General features: G+C 50.0%; 2 protein-coding genes across 3 annotated transcripts; one reads left to right on the forward strand and one right to left on the reverse strand.

Moving 5' to 3' along the window:
- Positions 1 to 9135: 9135 nt before the first annotated feature.
- Positions 9136 to 9988, forward strand: PV07_12543 (uncharacterized protein; the record flags this gene model as incomplete). Its single annotated transcript, XM_016400077.1, has 2 exons — positions 9136 to 9542; positions 9592 to 9988. 2 exons carry the CDS (start codon positions 9136 to 9138, stop codon positions 9914 to 9916), a joined length of 732 nt encoding a protein of 243 aa, XP_016242276.1. The 3' UTR covers positions 9917 to 9988.
- A 385-nt stretch (positions 9989 to 10373) lies between these two features.
- PV07_12544 lies at positions 10374 to 11922 on the reverse strand. Of its 2 annotated transcripts, XM_016400079.1 has the most exons (3): positions 11042 to 11922; positions 10922 to 10991; positions 10374 to 10854 (listed from the first exon to the last, which is right to left on the reverse strand). In XM_016400079.1, exons 1-2 carry the CDS (start codon positions 11257 to 11259, stop codon positions 10988 to 10990), a joined length of 222 nt encoding a protein of 73 aa, XP_016242278.1. In that variant the 5' UTR covers positions 11260 to 11922; the 3' UTR covers positions 10374 to 10854; positions 10922 to 10987. The 2 variants fall into 2 exon arrangements, with proteins under 2 accessions (XP_016242278.1, XP_016242277.1); XM_016400078.1 differs by having other exon boundaries at positions 10922 to 11922.
- Between the last annotated feature and the right edge of the window lie 720 nt (positions 11923 to 12642).

A 12642-nucleotide genomic window follows, 5' to 3' on the forward strand; every position in this document is an offset into this window, starting at 1 on the left:
GGGTCTGATTTGAATGGGGACGAGTGATGATATCTATGTAATTCCCAAAGACATTCCCATGTTCACTCTAAATCTCTGTAGATACCAAGATCATATGTGATCTTCTCTATGCAAATATTCATTTCTCCAGTATCGTCGGGATGATTACGGTGTTGAAGTCATTTTTGGGTGTCTGACGTGATTCATGTGAATGACGAAGTTGATATCCTTAAGTCCATCTACGTAGTGGTGACGAGGTCCTATTCGACTCGCCGGGCCGGTCAGCGGTGTGTATTACTAAATCATATAACGCTAATAATTAGAGGTGACATGGGAAAGTGACCCATACCGCTAAATGTTCGGCCTATAAAGCTATAGGGCGTTCGCCCGCGATGTAAAGTCAGGAATCACCGTATAAGCGCGCCGTGGGGCCCCAAGCTCCTGCTCGAGGTTGCGAAGCTGCTATGGGAGGACGATAGCCAGGTCTCGAGGAAACATTATCACTCGTCAGACTAAGGTGTACCGTAGCGCTATGAAGCCAGCACTGAGCTTGGATATCCATAAAGTTAACCTTTTGAAAAGCTATGGATTAATCGAGGTCAAATCAATCTATGAAAGCGGCCGCAACGTGGCATAGTCGAGAGTAAATACACTTCGTGATGTGAACACTCTCTCCAGCGAAGATATAGAGGAGGAGTGCCGGATCTCTTTGAGTTGCGGAGACCAACGCTGAACCAGAGCCAGTGCCATAGATCGAAGAGGTTGAAATTCATGCTTCCTAGGAAGAGGCAAAGGAAAGCTCTCGTGTCTCTGTCCTCGTGGCCACATGGATATGGCCTCACAGCTGGGAACGCCTATCGCTGTCTACCTAAACAGGGGTACATTGAGCTAGCTAAACAGCTCAAAGGGTAATACTAAAAGGTGAGCATTAAGTATCACTGGGGGAGCGAAAGGGACTTCTTAGAGGGGCTGCTAAACTTCGCCTTTCTTCCGACATGAGAGACGCACCAAAAGTCTCTTCAGAACTCGACGTAAGTAGTGTCTTTGCTGATATGTGAAACTCTCGATCTCGGACCTAGTCAAAGTATTGGCTAGAGTGCGCGCCAAGATAAAATTTCTTGGCACCCCCTTTTCTCTATAGCCTCGTTACCCCAGACTTTCAATGTCCAGGGGCTTCCCGAATCGATTTGTATTACAACCGAAAATTCCCTCAGGATCCCATGGAAAAGCTACAGAGCTGACCCTTATGATCGGTAGGTGCCCTATTTGCCCCATTTGCCTAGTTAGCCTGACCTTAGCGGACCAACGACGGCGGATACCCGACTTTCGTTTGTCAATCTCACTATGGGATGCCATGCGGATGTAGCCTCTTACATCATTGATACCAACGTCACTATAGTAGTAGCTTCCAACAAAGCTTCATATATCGAATATGGCTCAACGGGAATGACAACGACGAGGGGAAGTTGAATCGCACATACCAGACAGTATAGGTACACCACACACCAACCCAGGAACAGCCCAGCACTTCTCTCCTCTCAGAGATGAGACGTAGGAAAGACACTGTAGAGAGCCTTCTTCAATTTAAGGTTTAAGGCTCGCTGCGCCTCCAGGCTTTCCCAGTCTGAGGTCAGATTGAAGTCGGGCTGCCAACCAAGCACTCAGAAGCTTACTGCTCCTTGTAATGTGGGTACCGGACGTGCCTGCGTAAAATATCGGCATTTAATCCTCCATTTATATGGTCGTCTGATTGTTTGAAACACAATGATATTCCAGCTTGGGATTCTACACGAGCACAACATAGAAGATTCTATATCTGGGAGTGGAACCAAGAATAGGATTTACATTCGCTACGACGTCGAATACGGCCCGCATACCTCGGTATTCTCAACATCGACTTGAGTGTCGCCGCACGTAATAAAAATGTGTCACTGATCGCGGATTATGAGAAGCATGTTGTTGTTACTGTCCAAAAGCTATACTTCACGGTACTAGACACTTTATGTGTTATTTTATGGAACATACTACCTTTCGTGTCGGCCTCGTCTGCACTACCCCACTCCTATTTCACTGAATACACCCTACCTATTGTCGCCGTGTGAAGAAATTGATAATGATTGGAACCGATGATATAGAGGTAGCTTGCCCCTTGCCAGTGGAATCCTAGCCTCTCTAGAGGCATACATGATACATCCTTCCCTCCCCGCTTATTCTTCTTCGTCGCCATCGCCCACATTATCGCCACCGATTCGGACGCTAATCATACTCTTCAGGCCAAGCATTCGGGTCGCATTGGCACATGCCGTCTTCGTCAAAAAGCGCACCACAGTGATAACAGAATTCAACGCCGCAAACGCAGTCCATGCGGTTACAACCGCTCACTCGTTCTACCATGTGCGTACACGTCGGACATATTTTCCATTTTTTCTCGGAGCCCAGTTGATACAGCTTCAGAAGCTTTTCGTCAGGTTCTGGACATTCGCGGTTTGTGACAGCCGAACACGGGTGGTCCTCTAACTTTTGCCTACATCTTTTGCACGTCACCGTACGGCACTGGGGGCACAGGCCTACTTCCGCCTGTGGAAAATGGGCACTTTCCGGTATGGCTATGGAGCATGTCGGCGATGCACAGTACAGAGGACGTGCCGTATGTAGCCGGACTTCCATATCTTTATATTGTTCCAAAATGTTCGGTTCGAGTATATGTCCCCAGGTCGAGATGCGTAACGGCTTTCCGCAGCATTTAGGAGGGAAGGACGTGAGGCTCCCACAGCCAGTGCGGAATGCCAAGTTGAGACAAGGAGGGCAATAACGACAGCTGCAGGCTAGATCCAAGAGGTCATATTGAAACTCTCGCCAACAAGCGACGCATGTATTTCGAGGCGCTGAAAGTGGATAAACGGTGGCATAGCGGCTGGGGAGAGGCATTTCCGGCGCGGGCGCTTGCTGTGTCGGTACGTCACGACTAAATGGGTTGCTTCTTTGGGCCACTCGAATCTTTTGTCTCAAGTCAGAGCGCTCTAGTAGCAGATGTAGCGAACTCCTAAATTTCGCCCCCCGCCCACCTTCCACGACCTTGTCCCTGAACTGAAGAGACCGTGTTGATGTTGACCAGGGGTGTTTGCGAGCCAGCCTTAGATCTCGACAAGAACGCCATGGGAGTATCGGTAAACGCCATTCGTCCGTGCGGTGCAGAAGCCGGGAAACCCCGCTGGAGAGTGCTCTTTGAATTGGTTGGGGTTGAGTGTTCAGCTCGGCATCCAAGTTGACGCTCGACGGTTCTGTCGGTAGATGTAATTTTCCGGTTATAGATGGGTTATCTCTCGTGCCGGCCGGGTCTGGCGCCATATCTTGAGCAGGGGAAGGAGATCGCCGGCCGGGGGGGGAGTGAGAATTAACCCCGAGACGAGTAGGCCCCGAGATTCTCGGACGACGAGCGTGTGAACGTGGACAATCATCGGAATAGGTTTCCCACGGTGTTGCGATAGAGTTGGCACAACTCGAAAGGCCGTCTAGACTTAGTAACGGTGGACATATATCGCCAGCGCCGTCCAAGTAGCCAGCCCGAAATTGAGTCTGACGTAGATCCGCAGGAAATTCTGCAGGGAAGGTATACCACTGCGGACGCGAGATATGACATTTTGGTATGTTCTCGCATAGCTGTGTTTGACTTTTGAAGGAGTCGTCCTCCCTTATCGCGATGGGTGAAGAAACTCGAGACATCTGGCAGAGTTGGCAATAGCCGTTGTGTCTGGAAAAGGGACAACTAGGCTAATGTATGGTCAGCGTGGGTGGGTTGTGTCCGATGTAGGTAGGGTGCCAGGAATGGACCGGATGGGGATATACCCAATATCTTGAGCAGAACCACGACGGTGGGCGTTAACTATTGTTTATATTGAATGTATCGCGGGGAACTCATATGCGGACCAGAGTGAGGATCTTCTAGGCGTTCACGCAGAAATGTGAGGACCCCCGTACTGTTGATAACGACAGGATAGTGATAAGTACAATTTCGACACAGCGGCACTAATTTGGTCAAAATAATCCTCCTCTTTTTTTTGGACTCGGTGAGCTGGGTAGTCGTTGTGTGTTGGGGCCTTCGAGCCGGTACGGAGAGTGGGTGACTGCGAGAGGCCTGATTTTGTCGGAAGACGAATCAATCGGGCCAATTCATCGAACTCTAGCTATTCGGTACCTACTTTTAACTTTCTCCCCCAGCAATTGTTATTCCAAATGTACTGTAGGCGATCACGTCAGAAAATTTTCACGATGCAGAGACCAGAGCGCATTTCATTCCACCCGTTGTAAACTACATCCTCGTTGAGGTCTCTGTCGCTTTCAAATCCCGATATCTAGTGGGCTGCTGGATAACTCGACTTTACTACTCTCAAAATCGAAGCAACTTAGAGTCTGCATAAATACCTACCCAGTGAGTATCAGGATCTTGTGGTCGATTTCGGTGAGCACTAATAAGCTGGTCACGGTTTAATTGGTCAGAAACTACCTCGTATATGGATGATGACTGCACCTCACACGGCTTGGGTACTCTCGCGACGATTGGTTTGCGACGCCAGGCAAAAGCACGCTAGGCAAACACCGACGGATACTACACTGTACCTACCAAATGTGAATCGGCAGCAAGGGATGGAAACCTCTGGAACCTGGCACGGCTGAAAGCTTTTATTTAACCCACGTCCCCACACGATCATCTGCATCACGAGGTTAGGGAGCCGGTGGAGTAAGACGGCCTATTGTTCCTATGGTACATTGAACTTAGCTGAGTGATTTGGTCGTGGGGCGGGATATGGCAGTGAAGCGACAATTCTAGGTTGTATTGACACTTTCAGCGTAGCAAATATTTTGCAAGTTCTTTCATGACTTTCAAATGCCAACACTCAAGAATATCTCCCACAAACGAAGCCCACTCTGATGAATTAGTGACCTAGATTCCAGCACGCGGAATAGAACATTCGCTCACAAAAGGTAAGCTGGATGAGTAAAGAATAAAATATTCAATTAGTGCTACGAGCCTATCATACCAGCAACCGTCGTAATCAGCATCCAGTCTCAACGCCCTCAGCATTGAAGAGACGCCTCGACTACCGCCGCCGCGGATTGCGGTATGTTTGCCTTGTAAGGCAAAATTATACTGGGGTTTTGAGCATGGATATTAAGGAGTGGACGATTGATCTGTTCATTAGGGTGTTAGCTAGAGGACCAAGTAGCCGCCCAGTATCGACGGACTTCGTCTAGATCGTCTGTCCACTTTGGTCGCCATTTGTCGAGTTGATCTAGATTCTGTCAAGAGATTAGGCCGCTGCTGTAAAGTACAGAGGAAGCTCGAAGCCAGCGTAACGTTTGCATGCCACTCCAAACGAAAATTGAACATCCCGATCAGTCGCCGCTTCTTCCGCCGACCAATCCTAACGTAGTCCCATCACTCGATGAGACCATTTTTCACGACCTCTGGGCTCTTCAAACTTAGGATACCGTACAGTTGTGACTAGAGAGTCCGGCCTCCAAAAAGGTGCTTCAGAGAGATCACACAAGATCGGCCTGCATAATTTGTTTCTCCTTGCGAACGGTATCCGCCGCTGTGGAAGTTTTCATTGTCAAGTTGAAAATGGAAAAATCTTTGTATCTCTTCTAGCCGTGGCAGTTGCATAATATGTTCTGATCAGGTAGAGACCTTGAACGAATTGTCCTTCTTTTTGCAAATCTCTTTTTTTCGACCATGCACATCTCGATATCAGATAGGAGGCGCTGACAGATCCTGGCCCTCCAAATCGAGTATTGTAAAGCAAACACAATAAGGAGCTTGTCCAGGAGTCCAAGACATGAGGTTATCAGACACTCTGCCGTGAAAGCACGATCATGTCAGATGATCATGCAACAATTCAGTTGCGCGATGTCTTTCCAACCTCAATTGGCCGATTCGAGAGCTGTCTTGTGGCCCAGAAACAGTTGCTGTAGAAGCTACTACAGTGCCATCATTTCTTCCGGAGCTAACCCCATCGAATGTCCGAAACGGGTATGGGGGCACGGCATCCAAATTCAATGATTGCATGTATAAACTTGCTGACGGGTAGAATAGAGGGGGCTCGTGAGATACGTTAGTCAATAGCGTTATCCAAAACTCAGGCCAACTCTGCCTTTTGTTATACCGCGAGCATCGAATCTGCGAGAAACTTGATCCTCAAAAGCTGCAGCGTAGTCGTCGTCCACGTTGAGGCGACTCTCATGCTCGTAGTATTCTTCGCTCCCAGAATTATGGTCGCATAGCCCTTCTAGATAGGCTCCTTCAACCGCCTTCCTTCGCAGTTTCAGAGAAGCAGGAAATTGAGTGATTATTCCGTACGATGGGGGGGTACAGTAATTTCTCCTGGCTGTATCGCTTGTCTAGTAGGAATGATCATCAGATAGGTTATTCTGTCCAGAGTCTACGATAATTAATTGGGGCTGCTTTTAAGTTCTTGTGCGTTTATGCCTGTGGATCGAAAGTGAGTGGCCGATTGTCGTGGGTGGAATAGACGATAGAGCGTATTTAGACCGACTCGATTACGAAGGCCTGGGGAATATGAGACTTGAGTAATCGAGTGTCCTCGCGAAGTTGAAGCCGTCGTTGAGATATGACTTGCCGTATTCACACAACAACGGCCCTTTGTTGAAAGGATATGAGGTTCGACGGGGAGTTCGGTTGGAGAAAATCCCGGCCAACGGGCGACACCTGAGCAGAGACAAAGGACGAGATCCAGTACTTTCACACTCCTCCAACTCGCCGAGCAGGACTATGCATCCTGACCAGTAATCAAGGTGTCGCAGATGTGCGGCGGAGATCCACGAGACTCGACTGTAAATTTGGTTGCGGATCTACGTCGTGAGCAATGACAATCAGATGATTCAGATCATGACGGGTAAGCGTGAGCGTCTGAGTTCCGGTCCCCTGAAACAAGATTTATCACCTGTATCCTCGCCTTCCGCCACGGATTGAACTCCCTGCGGTCACGGCGAGCCCTACGATCGGCAAATCGATAGAGCCGCAGATCCTTCCGAGTCGACTTCGTACGTGGGTCGCAACTCGGTACCGCGACGCGCCGTCTCTGCTTGCGAGTTGCAACCAACCTCATTCGGTCACCGTTAGCGTGTTAATCGCTCGGCGACGGCGAGGGTGGGAATGAAATCCTGTACACTCTAACGTCAAGAGCGCCAGTCCACCTTCTTCGATGACTTGCCGACTTGCAAGTCACCCATTCCGTCTATCGCCTGAAGCCTTCGTACGTCCTCAGTTGAGCGAGAGCACGGTGAGCACCTTCCAAACTGGAGTGGAAGTGGGATAGAAGCGGGGGCTTGAGGCTCACTCCCTTGGACCGGGTAAAGAGAGTAGAGAGATAGAAAAGGGAATGCACTACACGCTGAAACTGAGAAGATCGGAAATATCACTCAAAAAAGCATTCTCTACACGGGACTTTGCGCTCCGCCCTAGCCACCTCTCCAGTCCACATGTGAATTATGGCACAGACGTCCACCGACCCAATCTCTCGGGTGCGGACATTCGAGATGATATTGTTGTTGTGGAGCGGGGACCACTGACTGTACACACGATGTGCCCTCCCGACATCCGCGCTGACTGAAACTGCACGGCTGACACGCCCGCTGCTGCCCATCCGACCACGATGGAGTTGAAGGCGTAGTGCTTGGGGTCCCCGGGAGGAGGCGGTCAGTGAAACTATGTTCATTTCTTTATATCCAGCGGGTTGTCTGGAGGAGAACCCTAAGACTATAGCGAGGTCTTTCCAAAGGCGCTAATGCGCATCTTCCGTATAGACCAATTCAGAGATTAAGCAAAGCTCTACCGTACGCGTCACCAGTTCCCTCGAAAGCGAAGTAGCAGGCTGCCCACGAAGCGATGGGACGGCCGGAGACCGAAGATGCTGGAAGTCGTAACCTGATGGAGGTAGGGCGCATCTCTATGGCATGTGACGATGCGCCATATGATTGTTCTAATGGTTGAGAGGCGCATCGGCTCAATCTGGGCCGTTCTAACTGGTTTAGAGGTGTATATGCTTTGATGAATGATTATAGGTGGAGTTGGGCTCTTTGGGTCTATATAGACTTGTCTTGGGTAGTAAGTGGCAGGCATTTGAGGAGAGCACTATGTCTGTGGGTATTAGATCGGCGTCCCGCCCACCCTAAGGACGTTTGCGCGTGTCCAACGCAGCTAAGCGGCAACATTATCCCTTTCCGACCACTCCTTAGAACGAGGTTAGCGGCTGTGATTACACAAGTCTCTGCGTATCGCATAGTGCGCGACACACGAGCATAGCAAATACGTACAAGTTAATCATGGGCGCCGACCAGCTATGGGACTGTAGTTGGGGATCATTCAACGCACAGGCCATCAAAGTCTGACACGTAGTTATGCGCGACATCGCACAAGCCACCGACTCCCCTAGGTTCACAGTGCCATAGATGTTTCGGTGACTTCGCACTTTTAACACAGACCGTGGCCCTAGTCTCGACTTCCCCGCGTGGTGATCCGCAAGTGTGGCTGAATCACATGATAAAATAAATCTGGGCTGACGTCTTTCTGCATCTCACGCAACTGCGCAGCAACCTAGATGAGCAAAATTCCACTGCAGTGCGCAGCTGCGCATAGCACTTTCCCGTGACTCACGCAACTGCGCAGTAACTTAGACGAGCAAGTTATACCGTAGTGTGCAGCTGCGTATAGTGCTTCCCCGCGGATATCTGCTCGGCCTCCGGTTTTTCTCTTCACGCTGACTATCTTCAACCTCCTTAAATACATCATTTATCATGACAGACCCTGGGTCGGTTTTCTCTGGTAGCAACGCGGTATACTTCGATTGCAGATTTTACCCTGGAACAAACCCGACAATTCACGGTAAGCGAGAGACGACTTTCAGTCTGTTCTTTCCTCGCTGGATCAATCGAGTGAGGCTGGTAGACTGACTCTCAGGTTGCTCGCGCCGGGGAGCCAAGTTTTCAATACCCTTGGGTACCTCTTCTTCCGCCGAAACCTCTCCTCCATCTCCGAACGATTGACCAAGACTGCTGAGGGTGTGTTCGTCTCCCTGGCGGACCAAGATCGAAACCGATCCAGCGAAACAGACGCCGAAACGTCCCATTGGTGCTTCGATGAAGCCGTCAATGCACCCGGATGCCATAGCAAGCTCCCTCTCCTTAAGCGACCCGAACTCCCCGCCCTGGTTTATATGGGACGGAGTCGAACCCGCCGCTCGTCAAATAAGTCCCCACCCGGGGTCAAGTGACAAGAAGCGAGCTCAGCTGGAAGTATTGGAAGAATTGAAACGGCGCCCTGGCGCCTCTTCTACCACCAAGAAGCGAAATGCCCCTCCGGCGGACAATGGGGCCGAGCAGGGAAAGGGTGATAAGGAGGGTAATCAACCGCAACGGTCGAAAAAGGCAAAAGTCGGCGTCGAATCCCAAGTTCGGTGGGACTGCTGCTTTAATAGAAGTCAAATTGGGGTGGTGGGCACAGGCTATGATTGTGCGACGACGGGTTTCTTATTCGACGATCTTTGGTAAGTGTATTCTGTGGTACCCTGACCCCACTAACCGCATTCCTCAAAGGGCACATCTCAGACGAGACCATTACCGCTGCTATAATTGTGCGTTGAGATTCAAGGACCACGACGAGGAAAGGAGCCATTTCCGGGACCGATTCGACGACCGATCTCTCTGTATCTTTCGTTTCCACGGAAATCCAAGTTTTCACCTTGGATATGAGGACATGCAGAAAGTAGATGACGCGTACAAACATAGGGACCCCGAAAACCTGCAGAAAACGTGGGAGGCATGGTTTTTGATAATCCATGCTAAATATTCCCTGGGCCCTCCGCCTAGCGGTATTAATCAAGGGACTATTAGTTCCCAAGCAGCTAACATAATAGTATAGCTGGAAAGGGCTATAATAAAGTACAACGCACATGCAGTCCAGAAAAGCTTACCCCTACTGGAGACCCATGAGAGCCAGCAGGAATTGGCGACAAGCTCGGAGAACAATCTCTATCTTCTAGCCTAGCTATGATAGAGGGAATAGAGGAGAGCTCTTCAACCGACCTAGAGTGGTTAAGGGAGTTCCAGCTCTGGAACTGAAGGACCAACTCCTCCCACCGTTTCAAGATCCAGATGACGCGGGTGGATGCTTTGGGCGAGGTCTGTGTACGAAGACGACACTATGACCGCTACTTTTGAGGGGCTCTTGTATCATAAGTCCACTGAGTTTAAGGTGATAAAGGTGGGAGGGCGGGATTTAGGGGAGGGTGGACGTGACCGCCGCGCCTCAGACAGCAAAGCGTCCAATTGGGTTCGATATTCGCTCAGCTGGGTAAATTCATTATTCAAGGCTGAAGGTGGGATTTCTGATCGTGAGGCCATTACCGCAGTACAGGGCATATAGAGCACCACCAAGCTTCACGTCGCCGTTGATATAGAAAGCCTTCTTTTCAGGGCCAGCTACTGCTAAACCAAATCATCGACAGTATGGAAGACCTAGACACATCTTCCTAGGACCCTATCTCATTTGCCGTCGGTGGTAAGTAGAAAATCCAACGGCTCTGGCAGGCGGATCTTTTCTATCGCTTCCCCAAATCCATCCTAGGTAAGCTGTTATTAGCAAATTCGTCAAGTTTAATCTAGAATGATCGGGCAAAAATTGAAAGGCCGCTAGATGTGACCTCGTCATCAGCTTCACTATCGTCGAAGGGGGTGAGATCTTTTACTGTCGGGTCGATGTGAATGAATTGTCTTATGTATGAATGCCATTCGGGATCTCTCATGAAATGCGGTCTTCGAGGACTTCCGTGTCTGGCGCACCGATTAAGTCTTGGTCAGCTTAATCAGTTAGCATAACGACCATATCTGGAATGCTCCGTGGATCGGAGGACATGGGATATCTCACGGTAATTTACGCCAGATTATTCCTGCACTGCATCATCCTGTCTCCCGCACCCGCGACCGGTCTGATTTATCTGGGTCAAGATCAACAATGACGCCCTCACGGCTAGGCGGTCTGAAATACTCCTCTGCGACTCCTTTGCTTGAGAGCGATTCTTTCAGCCGAGATATGAATACACGCATATGGTGATCCTTCACAAGCAAATACCTCTCTGTGTATTTCTCTTTTATTTGGTCCAGGTACGAATTGACACTCTCTGAAGTTTTTTTCACGGTTTCTTCCAAGACCCTAGCCATATGCTCGACAGTATTGAACTCCCACGTTCGTCCGGAGAGAGTCATCCTGGTTTCAGGGCGATCCTCATCCGAATTTTCAGTTAGCCAGAATCTGACCCCTTTTGACTCCAAACCCCGCCGAATGCGTTCGAGGACCAAGACGACATAGTAGTAACAAAGGTACCATTGTCGCTGGTTTTCGGGTGAGTCCAAGTGTTCCAGTCCCCGACTTAGTTCATCGTACTTTTGACCATCTTCCCACAAACTCGAGATAAATGTAGTTAAGGCCTGTACTCTTCGGAGTGTTGTGTCGCCGCGAGCTGCACTACCGTCCCGTTCGCCGCCCACTGTTTCATGGTGTAAATCCGCCGGGGTTGGGGGTATGCGCAGACGACTGGTTGCTCGATTGGATATTTTTCTCCGTTGCTGGACAGAGACATCGCGGCGCAGTTGCTTCGAGATCCGACATGCCACCGGTGTTCCCGCTATCCGCTGATCTCGGGATAGTGATGCAGCACAGTAAGTTTAGTTTGGCTCATACCGTGTTTCGGTGTTCCGTCCGTCTTCGTGCGTAGGGGCGAGAATTGTTGCCGATGGGGTTCTCGACGCTGCCACTGCGCGACAACAGCGGCATAGCGTAAAATCCTTTCTTTGTAGTATTCCCCTGTCAATAATGCAAAGAACGGAAGGTGAATCTTCCAAATGGACTAATGGGGCGATGAAGACACAGGGTTCAAGCAAAAAAAGGGGAACACTTCTGAAATCTGTTTCGCAGCCTCTACTGAGAGCTGTGCACGTGACTATATCTTGGCGGCACGCCATGCACACGTGACGACGCGTAGCCCAGTACTTACTACGGTTAGAGCGTGTGCCCCAAAAACACGTCGCACTTCCGTCGATTTCTCCCAGGACATGCGTTACATTCGCTATCTGCCCCTGCTCTCTTTCACCCATAAAGCCACATGCACCGGATGAGCCTCTTAAAGCCAAAATTCCCACTTCCTCGACGAAAGTCGGCGGTGGGCTGCTTTGGTCACTTGGGTTGGAGTTTGGTGATCTGGATCGTGTCTTAATCTGTACGCGTGGTGCTTGCGGCTATGCACTTCAGGAGCGTGATAAGCGAGTCAGCCGTCATTTACAGGAAAAGCATAAAGATTCCAAAGACATTGCATCGTGGTCTCGCTCGTCTGATTCCGTCCCTGAATCTTTTGTGATCTTCGCCTAGTGTCCCCTTGTCCCGGTAGCTCCGTCCCCCATCAGATATCTGCCGGCTATCGTTGCCGTCGGTGTAAATATCTCACTATCAGCTCCAAACTGTGTTACAGTAACAACATCTACGTCCCTCGGCCGAGTCTTCCGGTCCCTTGGAGCGGGGCCTGAGCGATGATGTCGACGGGGACATTTTCCTGCAAGGTGAGGTTAGACAAGGAACTCGCCAATACTGCGTCG

The sequence above is a fragment of the Cladophialophora immunda genome (genome assembly GCF_000835495.1).
Source record: "Cladophialophora immunda strain CBS 83496 unplaced genomic scaffold supercont1.12, whole genome shotgun sequence".
Classification (NCBI taxonomy): Eukaryota; Fungi; Ascomycota; class Eurotiomycetes; order Chaetothyriales; family Herpotrichiellaceae; genus Cladophialophora; species Cladophialophora immunda.

Excerpts from the sequence above, each read along its gene's own strand:
- PV07_12544 (XM_016400078.1), bottom strand. The coding sequence starts at position 11,259 with ATGACTCTCTCCGGACGAACGTGGGAGTTCAATACTGTCGAGCATATG.